General features: G+C 41.5%; 1 protein-coding gene across 5 annotated transcripts in view; it reads left to right on the top strand.

Moving 5' to 3' along the window:
• The window catches only part of LOC311248924 (far upstream element-binding protein 3-like), a 157,898-nt gene that overhangs the window by 137,265 nt on the left and 2,199 nt on the right, over positions 1-18,434 (top strand). For 3 of the 5 annotated variants that reach the window (XM_084338162.1, XM_084338159.1, XM_084338158.1), the window contains 2 exons: positions 6,510-6,581; positions 7,454-7,551. In XM_084338162.1, coding sequence (XP_084194288.1) covers positions 6,510-6,581; positions 7,454-7,551 — 170 coding nt within the window. The remainder of the gene's footprint in view (positions 1-6,509; positions 6,582-7,453; positions 7,552-18,434) is intronic. The other 2 variants (XM_084338160.1, XM_084338161.1) reach the window with 2 other exon arrangements.

The following is an 18,434-nucleotide window of genomic DNA, read 5'->3' on the forward strand; positions in this document are numbered from 1 at the left end:
GCACTCAGTGGGGGGCCTAATAAAACGATATGTCGTCCGTGGCACTGAAAGTGTTAATGGTTAATACAATTATTCTGTTACAGCTACAACTGAGCTATAATTTATACGTATAGCTACTGTCCATCAATGTCTTCCTTTTGAATGAAATAGCTTCAGGAGAGAGAGATGTATAGAGGGAGAGAGAGCGAGACACACACACACACAGATAGACACAGATATTCGCAGCCCCCCCGGGCCCTTTCCTCTGAGCGTTCCCAGTGATGGCTTACTATGTGTGTGTATGTGCGTGTGCAAACGGGAACGGGACACACATCTGTGCAATAACACACACCTGTCACACCACCAAAGTCACTGGCTGGCCCACAGACAGCGTGTATGTGCGTGTGCTAACTTCGCTAATGTTATCCGCCTCAGTAACATTAGCTGCCTCGCCGGATTCCTCTTTCTCCTCATCTCTCTTTTGCTCAAAATAAAAATGAATGGGCTTCATGGCTGGCTGAATCTTTAGCGTTGTCTGATTCTGAATGTATAACTTGGTGACTTTCTGTTCCAGCGCGTACTGTGTTTATCGTTTCATTTCTCTCGTGAAACCAGGCGCGTCACTGCAGGAAACTCTACTGTGATTGGACGTTTATGCGCCTTGTGGAATGTGGGACTTGTAGTTTCTGAACTATTAACAGCGGAGCTTGTAATCTTCACTCGAGTGAAGGGCATCTTTTCGAGGGCATTTGGTAAATTATCGAGTGCATTTTGCCCCCCGTTAATTTCGAACCCTGGCTTGTGCAATTATATAACTGCAAAAAAGACTGCGATTTGCCATTGAATAAATGTGTGTGCGTGCTGAATGCATGCGAGTGCGGTACTATTCCCCCTGTGGCGCGGTACTATTCCTCCTGTGGCGCAGTACTATTCCCTAGGGATGCACGATATTGATTTTTTGACACCGATACCGATAACTTTATGCTCCTCAAGCCGATACCGATAACCGATATTTATTGTATTATAATATTTTTTTTAACTGTATATATATATATATATTTTTTTATCTTTTCTTTTCTTTTTTTTAGTATTTATAAGCTCCGACGTCATCGGTACTGCTATCTGTACTCGAGAAATTATGGAGTTTTTTTTTGAGGAATTTAAACGTTGCAAACTAATCTTGTTGGCAGTTGTCTATCTGCGCGGGGAGCTCTGTGCTCTCTGCCTGCTGTGCTCTCTCCTCTCTTCCCCTCCCACACACACACACACACTCACTCACACACACACACACACAGACACGGGTGCTGCGCTGCCACAGACAGCTCTGCTCTCATAATGGCGGACAGAACGAAATGTTCAAAAGTCTGGGTCTATTTTACTAAAGTCGATGCTGACAACGCTCGTTGCCACAAGTGCAACAAGACATTTGCCAGTAATGTATAAGCGCTGGTACTTGTCAATGTGGCTGGCGGGGAGATAACGTTAGCTCCGAGTAGAGTAATGGCTGACAATCCGGAGGTAAATAAACGAACGAGAGCTTCTGATTGGTGGTAAGAAGAAGAGGTGGGTGCAAGCCGTGGGACGTAATTGGCAGATCGACTGTCTGTCTCCGAATGTAACGTGACTACGTCACAGCCAAGAAAGGGAGCGCTGGATTTGTGAAAAACTCCCTGTTCCTAAACCACACGCTATCAGTTTTACCACAGTACTGGCAAAACGGGAGGAGGCTATAATAAAAACAAGCGCCCTTCATCCAAATCCACCCACACAGGATTTCTTTTAACCAAAAAATTTATTATATGTTATCGGAGCTATCGATAACGTTATCGAGTTTATCGGGCTGACGTCATAATTGCTGATATTGGCCCGATGTGCATCCCTACTATTCCCCCTTTGGCGTGGTACTATTCCCCCTGTGGCACGGTGCTATTCCTCCTGTGGCACAGTACTATTCCCCCTCAATCCACACACCGTGGACATGGATCGTTGCCATAACTCAATAAACAACATGATTTGGGCATATATTAGTATTATACAAACCGGAACTGGATCGCCTCGATCCCCACCACATAACTCGGATCTGTTTGTTCCACTCTCATCGCCCAACGGTACGAGGAGACGGACGTGAGTTTCAGCGTTTTTCTTTATCATTTTCGATACAAACTGCTCTGATCAATATATCACCCATATACTACATAAATCATTTAACGTCGGTCACGGAATTATAAACGACCCCCCCCCCCCTCCGTTCACCCGCAGATGATCAGTCATAACGTTTAGGACCATGTACAGTTAACATTTTTAATATAGCATGGATCGGTATCAAACTGCATTTGATAATCTAATATATGCATTTATGCCTATATCTCACGTTCTATGAAATACTGCAGAAAACGATAAAAACATATTTATACTAGGGCGGCTACGTGGCGTAGTGGGCAAGACGCTCGCCACGAAATCTGGAGACGCTGGGCTCGCCTGTTCGAGCCCAGCGCTCCACATTTGCTTTCTGTTTAGCTGGTCGTCCGTACTAATACACATTGGCCGTATTAGGGGGTGGGAAACTGATGGGTGGGGATCGGGCGTTGTGGACAGCGACTCCTACAGGTCGGTTGGTGCGCCTGCGCAGTGGAATCAGGAAGTGTCAGGGGCAGCGTGAGCCTCCCACGCGTTACTCCTCGCCACTGAGAGATCGAGCTGCGCAGGTGAAAAGATGCGACTGCTGTTACCTCAAGTACCGGAGGGGACTTGTGCTATGTATGACTTAGTCCACATTGCAGCCGGCTTGTGGGAGGCAAGAAACAGCGTTCGTGACAGGGGAGGGTTGAATTGGATGATACGAAATTGGGATGGGAGAAAATATAGAAAAATGGGAGAAAAAGTGGATAAAAAAAAACATTTATACTCTAGACGTATTTTCGTATGAATGTGTGAATGAAAAAGTTAAATGTTCCTACATCCTGAACGATAGATAATTGATGTTGAATGGGCCATAGTAATGTCAATTTAGCAATACAATTTAAAAGGTTATAGCCCTGCAAAGAAGGTGAACATCTCCATAGACAAATAGCGCTGGCAGAGAATGGTTTAGGATGATCAAAGTGGTGGCAGAGAATGGGTTAATATTGACAGCCCTATTTTTTAAATATAAAAATCACATCTGGTTAAGTTGAGATGTGATAAATACAAATAATCTCTGCATTTTCCTTGATAAGCAAGTAGACTCATGACACCCATTTATTTATTGTATCACAATCACAATCGTAATCACAATATTCAAGTCCACAATAATCGCTCTTTCACCTAATCGAGCAGCCCTACATAACGGTGTATATTGTTTTGTGTACTTTCATAAGTGTGCATTGTTTTGTGTACTTAACCCATTCTCTGCCGGAGCTTATATCCATCCTTGTAGCCTCTCTGCCAGCACTATTTGTCTATGGAGATGTTCACCTTCTTTGCAGGGCTATAACTTTTTAAATTGTATTGCTAAATTGACATTACTATGGCCCATTCAACATCAATTATCTATTGTTCAGGATGTAGGAACGTTTTACTTTTTCATTCACACATTCATACAATAATACGGTCTAGAGTATAAATATGTTTTTATCGTTTTCTGCAGTATTTCATAGAATGTGAGATATAGCCATAATGCATATATTAGATCATCAAATGCAGTTTGATACCGATCGACGCCAGATTAAAAATGTCAACTGTACACGGTCCTAGACGTGTTGACTGATCATCTGCGGTCGTTTATAATTCAATGACCGACGTTAAATGATTTATGTAGTATGGTTGATATATAGGGATGCACCGAATGGGAAATTCTTGGCCGAAACCGATACCGGAAATAGGAAACAGTTGGCCGAAAGGCCGAAAATGATTCATAGAATAGAATTTTTTTTTACCAATGTTGTTCAGCTACCTGATTATGGAAAAATATATGATTATGGCTAAACTTAAAGGGGAACTATCTTATAAATGGCCTTTTTGAGTGTTTAGCATTGTTTCCTAGCTATGTGAACTTATATTAATATGATCTATGTCTCAAAATTCTCATATTGGCGCATTCTTCCAATACTCCTCTCACAATATTCACCCTCACTGAACTGAGTCATTTGAAAATGTGCCCTATATGTGATGTCATAAAGACACAGCTGCATGTTAATGTCCCAGATCCCGCGAAGTGGCCACAGTGGTTGGAGCCCAGGCTCAAAACAGCTCGAGATCTTGAGGTAGAAAAATGCTGTTTTTGAGGACTTGATTAGAAATACAAAACAATGAATAAAAAAAAATATATATATTACAGAGGTGTTCCATAGACTCACAGGAATTGTGTAAAAGTGCCCAAATAGTGAAAGAAATAGTAAAATAGTTCCCCTTTAAATAATAAATAATCACTATTATGGGTCTTTTTGTATCACAAACAGTACTGTATTTGCAAATCTGGTATGTCATAAATGTATAGATGTAGCAGTACTGTCTATCTGTATGTCATATATGTCCTGATGAATTGAAAATGGGGGACCCTGATGTAAACAAGACGAAAGTCTTTCTCTGGTCTGCATCCCCTTAACAATTGTGTGTATTGAGCTGTACTGTATTGTACCCATTCTGCAATCTGTTAATAAAGTTTTCAATCAATCAATCAATCAGAGAGAGAGAGAAAGAGAAAGAGAGAGAGGCGGACATCTGTGCTCTACTGAGCACACCTTTCTAGTCCCCAGATGACTTTGGCACAGTAGACAGCGTCAATGTGAGAGAAACAATCCCTCCCCCTCTCGCTCTGAATAATATGCATATTAGATCACTCAGTGATATATATAGTAAATAAGGATAAAGTATGTTAAAGACGCATTTATTGGACTTGTTGCGCGCAGAGTTTACATACTGTAGAAACAGCGCGACTCCCGAGGAGATGCATTGCTCCCGAGTCCCAAGAGGAGTATCACGCAGGACTGAAGAGCTCACAGCGTGCATGTAATGAATCCGCGTTTTGATGACATCATCACAACAACACGCGTTAGGTTGCTTCTGTTTCGGTGATATATTTTCGGTGAAAAAACTCTTTCGGCCGAAAGCCGAAAGGCCATTTTCGGCCGAAAACTTTCGGTGGCCGAATTTTCGGTGCACCCCTAGTGATATATAGATCAGAGCAGTTTGTATCGAAAATGGTAAAGAAAAACGCTGAAACTCACCCCAGTCTCCTCTTACCATTGGGTGAAGAGCGTGGAGCAAAAAGATCATTATTATGGGATGTTGATCTAGGTGATCCAGTTCCGGTTTGTATAATACTAATACACGTCCAATCATGTTGTTTATTGAGTTATGGCAACGGATCGATATGCACGGTGTCTGGATAGAGTCCCTCGAGCGACGGCGAGTGGCCGGACAGAATAGGGGACGGACTAAGCACTTCCGGCCACTTCCGGTTTTGGCAACTCGCCGATCGGCCACCAGGTGGCGGTATTGAAGCGTTGCAGAGTTGAGCGGAGTCCTACAACACCAGCAAAGACTCCGTGGGTGAAATGTGAATACCATGACGAAAATATGAAATATTGATCTCAAAGACGCCGTAACCCGTCATTGGCAGATTTCGCATGGCGAGGAAAGACGTGTAAACACGTCATCGGCGGAGAAAGTGTTAAAGGAACATACCAACTTTTTGGGAAATTTGCTTATTTGCCATCTACCCTGGAGTTAGTTAGACAAGCAGATGCATACCCTTTTCTTCTCTGTGCATGCATTAGGCTTAGGGAACAGCTGCACCGTTAGCTTAGCGTCATTCACTGGAAGTAGGTGTGCCAGTGTAGCCCAGTTCCCAACAGTCACAAAATACACTCTAAATACAACCCCAAGACGATCCTGTAAACATGTTGTGACCTGTGTATTTACCACGTGGAGAAATAATAATAAAAAATAAATGAGACATTTTCGTTTTGTAAGCAGATATATACTCTGAACTATTTTTGCCGAACCACTGCTGCCTGGGTGCAGTGATTTCATGCAGTTTTAAAAAAAAAACAGGGCTTTTCAGGTGATGAAATCACTGCACCCAGGCAGCAGTGGTTCTGCAAAAAATAGTTCCAAGTATATATCTACTTAGAAAACTAAAATGTTGAATTCTTTATTTATTTCACGTGGTAAATACACGGGTCACAACATGTTTACAGGAAAGTTTTGGAGTGTATTTTGTGACTGTTGGTAACTAGGCTACACTGGCACACCTACTTCCAGTGAATGACGCTAAGCTAGGCTAACAGTACGGCTGTTTCCTAAGCCTAATGCATGCACAGAGAAGAAAAGTGTATGTATCTGCTTGCCTAACTCCAGGGTAGATGGCAAATAAGATAATTTCCCCAAAAGTTGGCGTGTTCCTTTAAAAGTGTGCATTGTTTTGTGTACTTTCCTAATGATGTATATTGTGTTGTGTACTTTCATAACAGTGTGCATTGTGTTGTGTACTTAACAGTGTGCATTGTTTTGTGTACTTTTCTAACTGGTGTATATTGTGTTGTGTGTAGGTCAGCAGAGCCAGCCTCAGAACATGATGAGTGACTATTCTAAAGCCTGGGAAGACTACTACAAGAAACAGAGTAAATATATCTGTCTGCTTGTCTGTCCATCTCTCTCTCTGTTAATCAGTGTCTGTCTCTAATGAGCAGGTTCCTATGTGTTCAATAGAATATTTGGTTGTTTACAGGAAGAAGTTCTTATTACGCTGATTATTATAGGGATGCTATGATACCATTACATAAGGCTAATGGCAGAAATTCAATGTTGTATGTAGAAAAAGGCTGTCAGCTACCTTGCACTGAAGTGAGATCCAAGACCAGGTAGAAAACTACAGAGCCCAGTGTTGCCAGGTAGATTACTACAGAGCCCAGTGTTGCCAGGTAAAATACTACAGAGCCGAGTGTTGCCAGGTAGAAAACTACAGAGCCCAGTGTTGCCAGGTAGATAACTACATAGCCCAGTGTTGCCAGGTAGATAACTACATAGCCCAGTGTTGCCAGGTAGATGACTACATAGCCCAGTGTTGCCAGGTAGATGACTACATAGCCCAGTGTTGCCAGGTAGAAAACTACAGAGCCCAGTGCTGCCAGGTAATAAAAACTACAGAGCCCAGTGTTGCCAGGTAGAAAACTACAGAGCCCAGTGTTGCCAGGTAAATTACTACCAAGCCCAGTGCTGCCAGGTAGATTACTACCAAGCCCAGTGCTGCCAGGTAGATTACTACCAAGCCCAGTGCTGCCAGGTAGATTACTACCGAGCCCAGTGCTGCCAGGTAGATTACTACCGAGCCCAGTGCTGCCAGGTAGAAAACAACAGATCCCAGTGTTGCCAGGTAGAAAACGACAGATCCCATTGTTGCCAGGTAGAAAACTACAGAGCTGCTGAACGTTATTTCTAGCGTGCCTCCTGTCCTGCAGATATCTCTAGTTTCGGTGTATCTCTCTCTCTGTAGGTCAGTCTTCCCAGAGTTCTGTGCCAGACTATAGTGCAGCATTAGCAGAGTACTACAGACAGCAGACCTACCTATGGCCCACACAACCTCAGGTACAGGTAAGCTTACACAAACGCACACATGGCACACTTTGACCAAGGGCCTCATCTTGAGAGTTTGTTGAATGTAGCAGCAGTAACTAAGGGAGGCAGGACATTGAGAAATGGTGGCATTCAGGTGCTGAAGGGTTTGATTAATGGACGATCTCATCGCCCAGAAGTAAGGTGGTTTAGATCTGGAAGAGCGTTGGGTTAGATCTGAAAGAACATTGGGTTAGATCTGGAATTAAGGTGGTTTAGATCTGGAATTAAGGTGTTTTAGATCTGGAAGAACATTGGTTTAGATTTGTAAGTATGGTGGTATAGATCTGGAAGAACGTTGGTTTAGATTTGTAAGTATGGTGGTTTAGATCTGGAAGAATGTTGGTTTAGATTTGTAAGTAAGGTGGTTTAGATCTGGAGGTAAGGTTCAAGTTCAAGTTTCTTTATTCATTGTCATACAAAAATACAGAATACTTTTATATAAAATGCTTCTTTCTGTTTTGCTCCCGAGTGTGTGCTAGATAAAAATTAGGGATGCACAGAATATTCTGCCACCGAAATGTATCGGCCGAAAATGGTTAAAAAAGGCATTTTCGGCTTTCGGCCGAAAGGGTTTTAGCACCGAAAGAATATCACAGAATGTCAAAGAACAGGGTTACGTTCGTAACCTACCTAACCTGTTGTTGTGATGACGTAATCAAAACGCGGCTTCAGTCATTACATGCGCAACGTGAGCTCTTCAGTTCTGCAGCCTGTGATAACTCCTCTTGGGACTCGGGAGTCGCGCTGTTTCTATGTAAACGCCGCGAGAAACGCGTAAATGCGTCTTTAACATGCTTTATATCCTCGCCATTACTATATGCCCGTCACGGTTAAAAACCTTTTTAACTAACGTTAGCGTTAAGCTAGCTAACAACGCTTCTATTCCTCACTCTCACCAGTCTCTCTTAAGCTACGCCATCCCCCGCTAAGAGTCACGGGAGATGTAGTAAATACAACAGTCCTTCCATGTAGGCTAGAACACTGTGAATTATGACAGTAGTTCAAGTTTCTTTATTAGTTGTCATACAAAAATACAGAGTACTTTTATATAAAATGCTTACTGTAGCCACTACAGTAACATCATTAAGTCTGCTATAAGCTATTCTCCCTCTCGTGTGTGCAGATCTTTATGCAGTTTTAAAACACCTTGGCTTTGTTCTGAATGCACTTTGTTGTAGTTATCCTACAGAGAAAAGAAAATGCACTTGACTTTAATGCACATTTTGTTGTATGCAAAGAGAAAATGTTTAAATTGTACAATCTTTCAGCAGTCTGGAATTAATGTATGCTTTCAAAAGTGCTGAATAAATGTTTTATGGACCCATAATAGTGATTATTATTATTTAAGTTAAGTTTTGCCATAATCATGTCTTTTGTCATCAGGTAGCTGAACAAATAAAATATATACATTATATATATATTTCTATTAATAATCTTCGGCATTCGGTTTTCGGCCAACTGTTTCCTATTTTCGGTATCGGGTTCGGCCAAGAATTTCCCATTCGGTGCATCCCTAATAAAAATAGATAAGTATAAAATAGAAAGTCAAAAGTACATAAACAATTGTGTTCAATATACATATATACAATGCAGAGTAGAGAAAAAGTAACTGAGTTACAATTAGGGATGTCCGATATTATCGGCCTACCGATATTATCGGGCGATGTTGGCATTAAATTCTTTTTTTCTTTTTTTTTACACATTTATTTTACCTTTATTTACCCAGGCAAGCAAGTAAGAACAATTTCAGATTTTATTTATTGTCAAAAGTATGCATAATGTTGTGTTAATTCCATGACGAGATATATGTAATGTTAATTACCTGAAATTATTCATTTTTTTTGGGGGGGGAAACCCTGCATATATCGGTATCGGTTGATATCGGTATCGGAAATTAAGAGTTGGACAATATCGGTGTATCGGTAAAAAAAAGCCAATATCGAGCATCCCTAGTTACAATACAATATTAGGGATGCACCTAATATTCGGCCACCGAAGATTATCGGCCGAAAATGGTTAAAAATGCATTTTCGGCTTTCGGCCGAAAGGGTTTTAGCACCGAAAATATATCACCGAATGTCAAAGAACAGGGTTATGTAACGTTCGTAACCTAAAGTGTTGTTGTGATGACGTAATCAAAATGCGGCTACAGACTTTGCGCAACGTATAACATGAGCAGTTTGGCAGCTCTTCCTGCGTTCTGCAGCCTGTGATAACTAACTCCTCTTGGGAGTCGCGCTGTTTCTATGTAAACTCCGCGAGCAACGCATCCAATAAATGCGTCTTTAACATGCTTTATATCCTCACCATTACTATATGCCCGTCGCGGTTAAAACCTTTTAAACTAACGTTAGCATTAAGCTAGCTAACAACGCTTCCGGTCCTCTTTCTCTCGTAAGCTACGTCATCCCCCACTAAGAGTCACAGGAGATTTAGTAAATACAACAGTCCTTCCATAATTCCATGAATTATGACAGTAGCCACTACAGTAACATCATTAAGTCTGCTATAAGCTATTATCCCTCTCGTGTGTGTGTCTTTATGCAGATCCTTATGCAGTTTTAAAGCACCGTGGCTTTGTTCTGAATGCACTTTGTTGTAGTTATCCTACAGAGAAAAGAAAATGCACTTGACTTTAATGCACATTTTGTTGTATACAAAGAGAAAATGTTTAAATTGTACAATGCGCACAACAACCAGGTAGGGGAGGGGGGGAATTGGCACAACGACTAAATTGGGACGGGTAGAAAACAGAAAAATCGGAAAAAGAGAGGATTAAAAAAATATAATAATTGTACAATCTTTCAGCAGTCAGTCTGGAATTAATGTATGCATTCAAAAGTGCTGAATAAATGTTTTATGGGCCCATAATAGTGATTATTAATATTATTTAAGTTAAGTTTTGCCATAATCATGTCTTTTGCCATAATCGGGTAGCTAAAAAATACATTATATATATATATTTATTTATATTAATCATTTTCGGCCATTCGGTTTTCAGCCAACTGTTTCCTATTTTCGTTATCGGTTTCGGCCAAGAATTTCCCATTCGGTGCATCCCTATACAGTACAAGGCAGAAATGGGATGTAGTAAGGGAAACATATGAAAATCTGCAAACTAAATCCTTACCAATCAATTTCTGTGTGTAGTAAGATGTATTAAAAAGTTGAAGTTCAAATCCTGTATGTTTTTTCGCTCAAAGTTGAGGTACCGAATACCGATTTTCGAAAGATCTAAAATGTTCAGTTTGGCCTTGGGTAACTTGTGAGGGGTCAAACTAGGGTTTTTTCATGATTCTGAGTTGATTGCAATAATTTATTTTTCACTCAAATCATTCCTTGGTGGAAAAAAGGCCACGCCCACTCTTATATTTAAATTCGAAAGTAGCTTTATTTGTAGTTACAAGTAGTTACAAGTGCTGATCACTTCAGGAATCAATCTCTGAGTCTTCTCCAGACTCACCACCATCATGACCACAATTCTTGCATGAAATTCCTTTACAGACTCCACATGCTGAGAAGCACTTAACGCCATTCCTCTTGCAGCTGCACCGCCGGTTGCTGCAATCTCCGTTACAGTTGCAGCTTGTGAACTGCAGTAGCTCCTCAGGAGCCATGGGGTCTAGTGTTGGGACTGGCTCATAGCCATGTACACCTAATGTCCATCCATAGTCACTGGGGTTCAGAGACATACTCTGCAGAAGGATCCAGTCCTGGGTTTGTAGGTAGGCATGGAGAGAATGCTGTGCAGCTGCACTCTCTGTTGGAGGTAGAGTTTCTGGTTTGATCAGCCCTGCCGCTGCAGTGAGAACATGTTGTGTCAAATTTCACCCAAAGCAGTACCTGGTGCATGGTAAATGTACTGGAAGATGGTAGTACCAGCCTGTATCACTGCATCCTTAGTAGCTTGTGTGTCAAGGAAGATGTCCATGTGTTCATCAATGTCCCCTGCACACAACCTGCAAATAAAATGCACTTTGAGATTTGTTTCAAATACTGTATAAAGTGAAATAGAAAAAAATATACATTATTATTATTATTATTACCTGTCAAATAAGGTTGTTTTCCCATGGCCAGCTATTGCAGACACCGTATCACAACTAGTGAAGGTGTGACAAAAGAGCAGGTAGCATCTCTTTCTTTCAGAGAGAGCTTCGCAGATCCTTAAAATAGAACAAGATATGCAAAGCGTGTTGCACTATACAAAACCAGATAAAACTATTCAAGTTTGAATACTCGAGAGTGAATACTTTTGTTTCCAAAGTAATTGCAATTTATAAAAATAAAATAGGCTACCTACACAAATGCTACTAACCTCAACAGAGTCATGTGTAGCAGTGGCCAATGCCTCTCTCACAGTCGAAGTGTCAGCATCATTGTCACACTGCTCCACTGTGATGTTATGTTTTCTGAATGTTGAAGAGAGGCGGTGGATTAGCTCACTCTTGTTATTGGTGTTGTCCAGAAACTTTGCTCTTGTCCAGTGTATCATATCCGGTCGAATCTGGAGATCACAGCATGACTTCTTAGTGCACCGGATGTGGTCATGATCTTTTGGTGATCGGCTGTAGCCATCAAAGACCACAATGATCTTCTGAGAGCGGCGGCCAAGACACTGTACGTAGCTCAAGTAACTGTTGGCAATCTCCTGCCAAGTCTGACCTTGTTCCCACTTTACCATGTAGAGAAGCCATCCGCAAAAAACTATGAGTCGGTTGAACAACTTGAGTGAGTCAAGGTGTATCTTCTTCTTGTTGATCTTGGGAATCTTTCTGAGTGATGACAGGGCTTGTACCTTTGACTTAACTTCCATGGTCGATGTCACTGACTGTCCATCCAGCTTGATCTGCATCTCTCCCTATTTCTGCTGCTCTCTCATTATTGACTGGGTGATCTCCTGTGCTCCTGAATCCTGTTGAGAAAGACTCAAGCAACTCCTTGTCTCGATCGGGGTCAAATGGGTTGTTCTCCTCAAACCATTGGAGGGCAAGTTCAATTGCTTCAGCATCTCTTCATCTGTGTTTTGCCAAGGTCTCTGGAGCGGAGCATGTATCTTGACACTTTCCTCCATGCGCTGGTTGACATTGGAGAAGTGACTGAGGGTGAGCACCCAGCACTTGTGACCAGAATCACTGTGTCTCATCCTCCCTCTGCTCAGTCCACTTTCTGACTTGGCTGCCTTCATCAATGTCTGCTCAATACAGATGTCACACCAGGTGCCGGACTAATCATGGCTGAAGTAACGGACGGTGTGGTTTCCATGGGCAGTGAAACTTTCAGATGTCTCCTTGTAAGCAGACAATGTTTCGAGTTGCTTCATGAGTTGTCAGCACAGCCGTGCACCCTTGGCATATTGCTGATGCCCTGCAGCTGCAAAGATGTCCAGCATCCTGCTAACAATGCAGCACAGGTGGCTGTTGTGATCTGCAAGCCGCTCAGTTCTGATGAAGACCTTAATCACATCTACCATGTAGTGGTACTGCACCCAGAGAGCAGGCGTTCTTCCTCCTTCAGCAAGTCTTTTGAAGGTTTCTTCAAACCGCTGTTCAAACAGTGCCACTAGTGCCACTGTCTGGCTCACATCTTCCCATCAGCTACCTTCTCCATGAAAGTCCTCATTTCACCAAGTTCCTCCTCGGTGAAGGCATGTTTCATGATGTGCTGATAGATGGCTGCATCGACGAGGAGTTGAGCACGGATTGCCTTGTCAAAACATCCTCCATCCAGGATGTGGTTGGCTGTCGTACTCCCTGGATAGTTCAGCTGGATCAGCTCCAGTAGTCCAGAATCCTCCATGATGTTTCCAATGGATCCAAGGTAGGACTTCAGCAGGTGAAATCCACCCAACCTCGGAATGATGGGTAGATTTGTCTGTTTTATGATGTCCACAGCCTTCAGCCAGATTGGAAGATCGAAGGTCACTATAGTGACTGTCTGCAGAGAGCCGTGTGTATTCTTTGAGAGTGGTGAAGATGGTGTTGAGGTCATTAGGATCATCTTCAATGATTGGGAGGAAGTCTATCTGTGTGCGCTGCTTGACATCATCTGCATGGATACTCTTCATCCAGCCATTCCAGTTGGAGTCTGGGAACTCATGATCCTGGGCTTTGATCACCCACCCTGCTGCCCAGAGTGTATCGCCCGGAGTAGTGACATGAAATATTTCAAGTAAAAAATTTAGATAATACTTACATATCGGGCGTAAAAAGCAGTCTGTCCATGATCAAATGAAGGTTGCAAATGGCTTCAGCATGTTAACTCTAAACGTCCTCACTCTGAATGCCAACCAACTAACAATTACCACTAAACAATAATAAGTCCTAAAAGGGCAAATAGTAAAATAATCAAAAAAAAATTATGCTAGCAGTGGAAAGGCATTGTGGGGGGGTGGGGCAGAGCGGGCAAGGTGGGCGTGGCCGTTTATCCACAAAGGAATGATTTTAGTGAAAAATAAATGATTGCAATCAACTCAGAATCATGGAAAAACCCTAGTTTGACCCCTCACAAGTTACCCAAGGCCAAACTGAACATTTTAGATTTTTCGAAAATCGGTATTCGGTACCTCAACTTTGAGCAGTTGTTACGAAAAAACATACAGGATTTGAACTTCAACTTTTTAATATATCTTACTACACACCTTTACAAACACATTAGTGAAGAAATTGATTGGTAAGGATTTAGTTTGCAGATCGGTCAATGCCCTTACTAATGAGGTACAATTTAGGGTAAGGTACAATGAGGTATGAAATCTCTTTACCAATAAATATAAAGTGTGTTAAAGTGGGTGCTGCAGTGAGTTGTTTATTAAAAGAGAGTGTGGATGTGTGACTGAGTGTATTTGATGGTTTGTTACATAGTGTTATTATTGTCGTTGAGCATCCTGATGGCCTGGGGATAAAAGCTCCTTTTGAGTCTCTCTGTGCTTGCCATGAGACTCCGGTATCGCTTGCCTGACCGCAGCAGTTCAAAGAGGCAGTTGTTTGGGTGGCTAGAGTCTTTGATTATTCTCTTAGCCTTACCCCTGCAACGCTTGTTGTAAATGTCTTGGAGAGTGGGAAGCCCACCTCCAATTGTACGTTCGGCTGAACGGGCCAGTCTCTGTAGTCTGCTACGGTCTTGTGCGGTGCTATTCCCAAACCAGGAGGTGATATTGCCAGTCAGGATGCTCTCTATTGTGCATGAGTAGAAGTTCTTAACCTCTTAAGCCCGGAGCCTATTTTCTGAAAATCCGCCTAAAATACATACCTAAGTAAATGTAATATTGCTCCACTTCTACAAGGTCAATTTGCATATTCTTCATATACATCTATGGACCTCAGTGAATGTATTCCCAGTGTCAGAAATATTGTGTCTATTACTAGGCTTGCTTAAATTGTGATGAAACAAAGGAGAATATGAATTATGATTTTTCTTTGCATCTTTGAGAGTGAATAACACCATGATAATAATGACCAAACATTATAAATTAAACAGAAGGTTCTGTAGATACAGTACTGAATTCTCCCATCCGGACCAATGCAATTTGAAATATTATTATAGAATAGCAGGCTTATAAATTACCTTTATTATAGCCAATTTGCACATTTATATATATACATATATTATCTTTCAAATGCCCGAGTTCAATTTGGATTTAGTATCACCAGGCGTGCATAAGAACTGATAATGAATCTACTGTACTTTTTTATTTTGACCACAGTGCAACTGTTTTGAAACAAATTTCACATCTAATTGTTGCTGCATGCTAACAATAGAGAAGAGAAACAAACTGCGTTTCAATATTTGTCAAAAACTTTACCTTTTGTGGTAGAATTATCCCGAATAATAACAGTTATTGAAATAATCCATACAGAACTTTGAACCTTGAACCCCATAGAAACTTACAGGAAGTGTAGTTTTGAAAAATTCCACCGCTGATCGACAGCTAGCGATGTCTATTACAAAATGGCCACACAAAAACTACAATTCCCATGATTCAAGGTTTTACAAAACCTCTCGCGGAATATACAGACATTTCGAAGAGGAAAATCTATCTAATACACACTTTAACCTATTCCTAAACTAACATATTGATGATAATATACAGTACATTCTAAATGTTTATACTTGAATACGTTTGAAATAAAAATCGCTACTTTTATAGAAGAGTCTGGAAATATTGATTTATGACCAGATGTCATTTGCGGTCCGCCAACGGACTGCACGGGCGGAAGAGGTTAAGGATCTTCTGACTCACTTTGAACTTCCTTAGGCGCCTAAGGAAGTAGAGGTGTTGCCGTGCCTTCTTGACTACACTGTTAATTAGGGGTGTAACGATTCAACCTCACAATGATTCGATTCTTCAGGCAACGATTCAATGCATCATGAAATCTCTTAATTTGACCATGATTCGATTCGATACATTTTCGAAAAATGTTCAGTTAATTCTCCCAAAAGAAAATAATACACAAATGTGGCTGGGGGAACTGATTCACTCAGCATGAATCAGTTTATTGACCAGTTTTTATAGGTCAATAAAAACAATACACAAAAAAAATATGTGGACAAGGTGTTATAGATCTGGAAGAAAGGTGGTTTAGATCTGGAAGAACGTTGGTTTAGATCTGGAAGAACGTTGGTTTAGATCTGGAAGAACGTTGGTTTAGATTTGGAAGTAATAGAATAGAATAGAATAGAAATACTTTTATTATCCCGTGGGAAATTTGACACTGCAAATCGCTCAACATTTAAACATTTTAAAGATACATTTTTTTAGCATTTATTGCTTTTCATGGTCAGACATGACCGACAGATGAGGAGAGGATGAACGGGAGAAGAGGCGGGGAAGACATGCGACAAATGTCACCGGGAGCGGGAGGCGAACCCGGGACGGCCGTGTAGGTGTGCGATGCACTAACGTGGTGCGCCACGAGGGCGCCCCAACATTTAAACATTTAGACAGAACAGGTCACGAATTAGAATAATAAAATGAATCAAATCAAGTTGCCTAGGATAAGAGTAGAGTAAAATAGAATAAAAATGGAATAAAGTATACAGTAAAAATATACAGTAGGTGTAATAATGCACAGTGCTGTTTCAAACTAAGTCCAGGAAGATGGTAACTGCCACTCTGTGCTCAGTGATGCAGTGAGGCACAGTAATGCATTGTATAGACTGATGGCTGTTGGAATGAAGGACTTCCTGTGCTGTTCAGCAGGGGTGCAGTCGTAATATGGGCGAAGGCCAAACGCCCGTGCACGCGCATACATGTTCCCTCTGTTGCGCACAAAACAGATGATGCACCTTGTCTCATCCTTCCAGTGAAGTCGGGAGATCAAGCAACCCCCCACCACACCTACAGGGCTTGTATTTGGTTGTCGGTATCCTATTATTATGAAAAGTCTAGGTGATAAGTGGCGCGACAAGTCATTTTATCACCTAGACTTTGCATAATAATAGGATGCGCGCACTTCGGCCTCAGTGACGAAAGCCAAACGCCGTTTGACCGCGTTTGTCCAGCACTGCACCCCTGCTGTTCAGTGCTGCATTTGGGTAGTGTGAGCCTAGCACTGAACATGCTCCTCCTGTCAGCCAAGTCTGTGTATAGTGGGTGGGAGTGGTTTTCCTTGATGGCCTGGAGTTTAGCAAGGCTCCTCCTCTCCGCCATCCTCGCTAGGGAGTCCAGCTCCACCCCAACCACGCTACTGGCCTTCTTGACCAGCTTATCCAGCCTGTTTGTGTCCCCTGCTCTCAGTCCGCTGCCCCAGCAGGTCACAGCGTACAAGGTGGTTTAGATCTTGAAGTAAGGTGTTTTAGATTTGGAAGTAAGGTGTTTTAGATCTGGAAGTAAGGTGTTTTAGATTTGGAAGTAAGGTGTTTTAGATTTGGAAGTAAGCTGGTTTAGATCTGGAAGTAAGGTGGTTTAGATCTGGAATTAAGGTGGTTTAGATCTGGAAGTAAGGTGGTTTAGATCTGGAAGTAAGGTGGTTTAGATCTGGAATAGGTCGTCACTTGTTGGCCAAACTGCAACGCGGTAACTAATCATTTTTATAAACCTATCCCCCTTACCTTAACCCTAACCTTAAATGATCTCGCTATGTACAAATTGAAAATCGATTTCAAAAACATCTTTCCAGGTGATGGGATCTAGACAGGACCGGGGTGCATTCCAATGATTAAAAATAAATCATTCTTTCTTGCTTCTCTCCTCCTCTGACATAGGCTATTAGACTTAATAAAGCTCCGCCCACTAACATCACTTTAGATGTCATTGAACAAGAACGTTCCATTCCTTCATCTCCTCCGCCGCTCCTCCTCACATCTCATCCTTGTTTCACTGAGGAGTTGAGGATGAGACGCGACCTTCAGCATGCAACCCTAGTTTGATTAACGATCTTCTACCACAGGGGTAGGCAACCCTAGGCACGCGTGCCTGCGTACGCACGCGGGGGCATTTGCATAGGCACAGGGGGCAGCATTAAAAATAAATAAAAAATTGCTTTGAAATATTATAGTGAAATATTTTGCACTGTTGTCGCATTTATCTTGTTGAAATCCTCCCACAGGTTATTTTTACTACCACATATTTAATTGAGACCCTTTATTTGTTTATTATTTCAATTTAGCTGGAAATACATTGCTACATCATTCAGTAACATTTGCAGAGCCTCATAACAAAAACATTATTACGGCGGTCACCATTGTGACCAGTGGGATTAATCAACAAATTGTATTATTTATTTTTCTATTTCATTGAACATTGCACATGTTAAAAGCCATTTCTTTTACTCAAAATGTGAGTATTACCAAGTCAACTTGTGTTCTTAAAACAATGACAATAAACATAGTTTTATTAGGTTGAAATAATGTGGTTGTGTACT

The sequence above is a fragment of the Notolepis coatsorum genome, assembly GCF_963971535.1.
Source record: "Notolepis coatsorum genome assembly, chromosome: 2".
NCBI lineage: Eukaryota > Metazoa > Chordata > Actinopteri > Aulopiformes > Paralepididae > Notolepis > Notolepis coatsorum.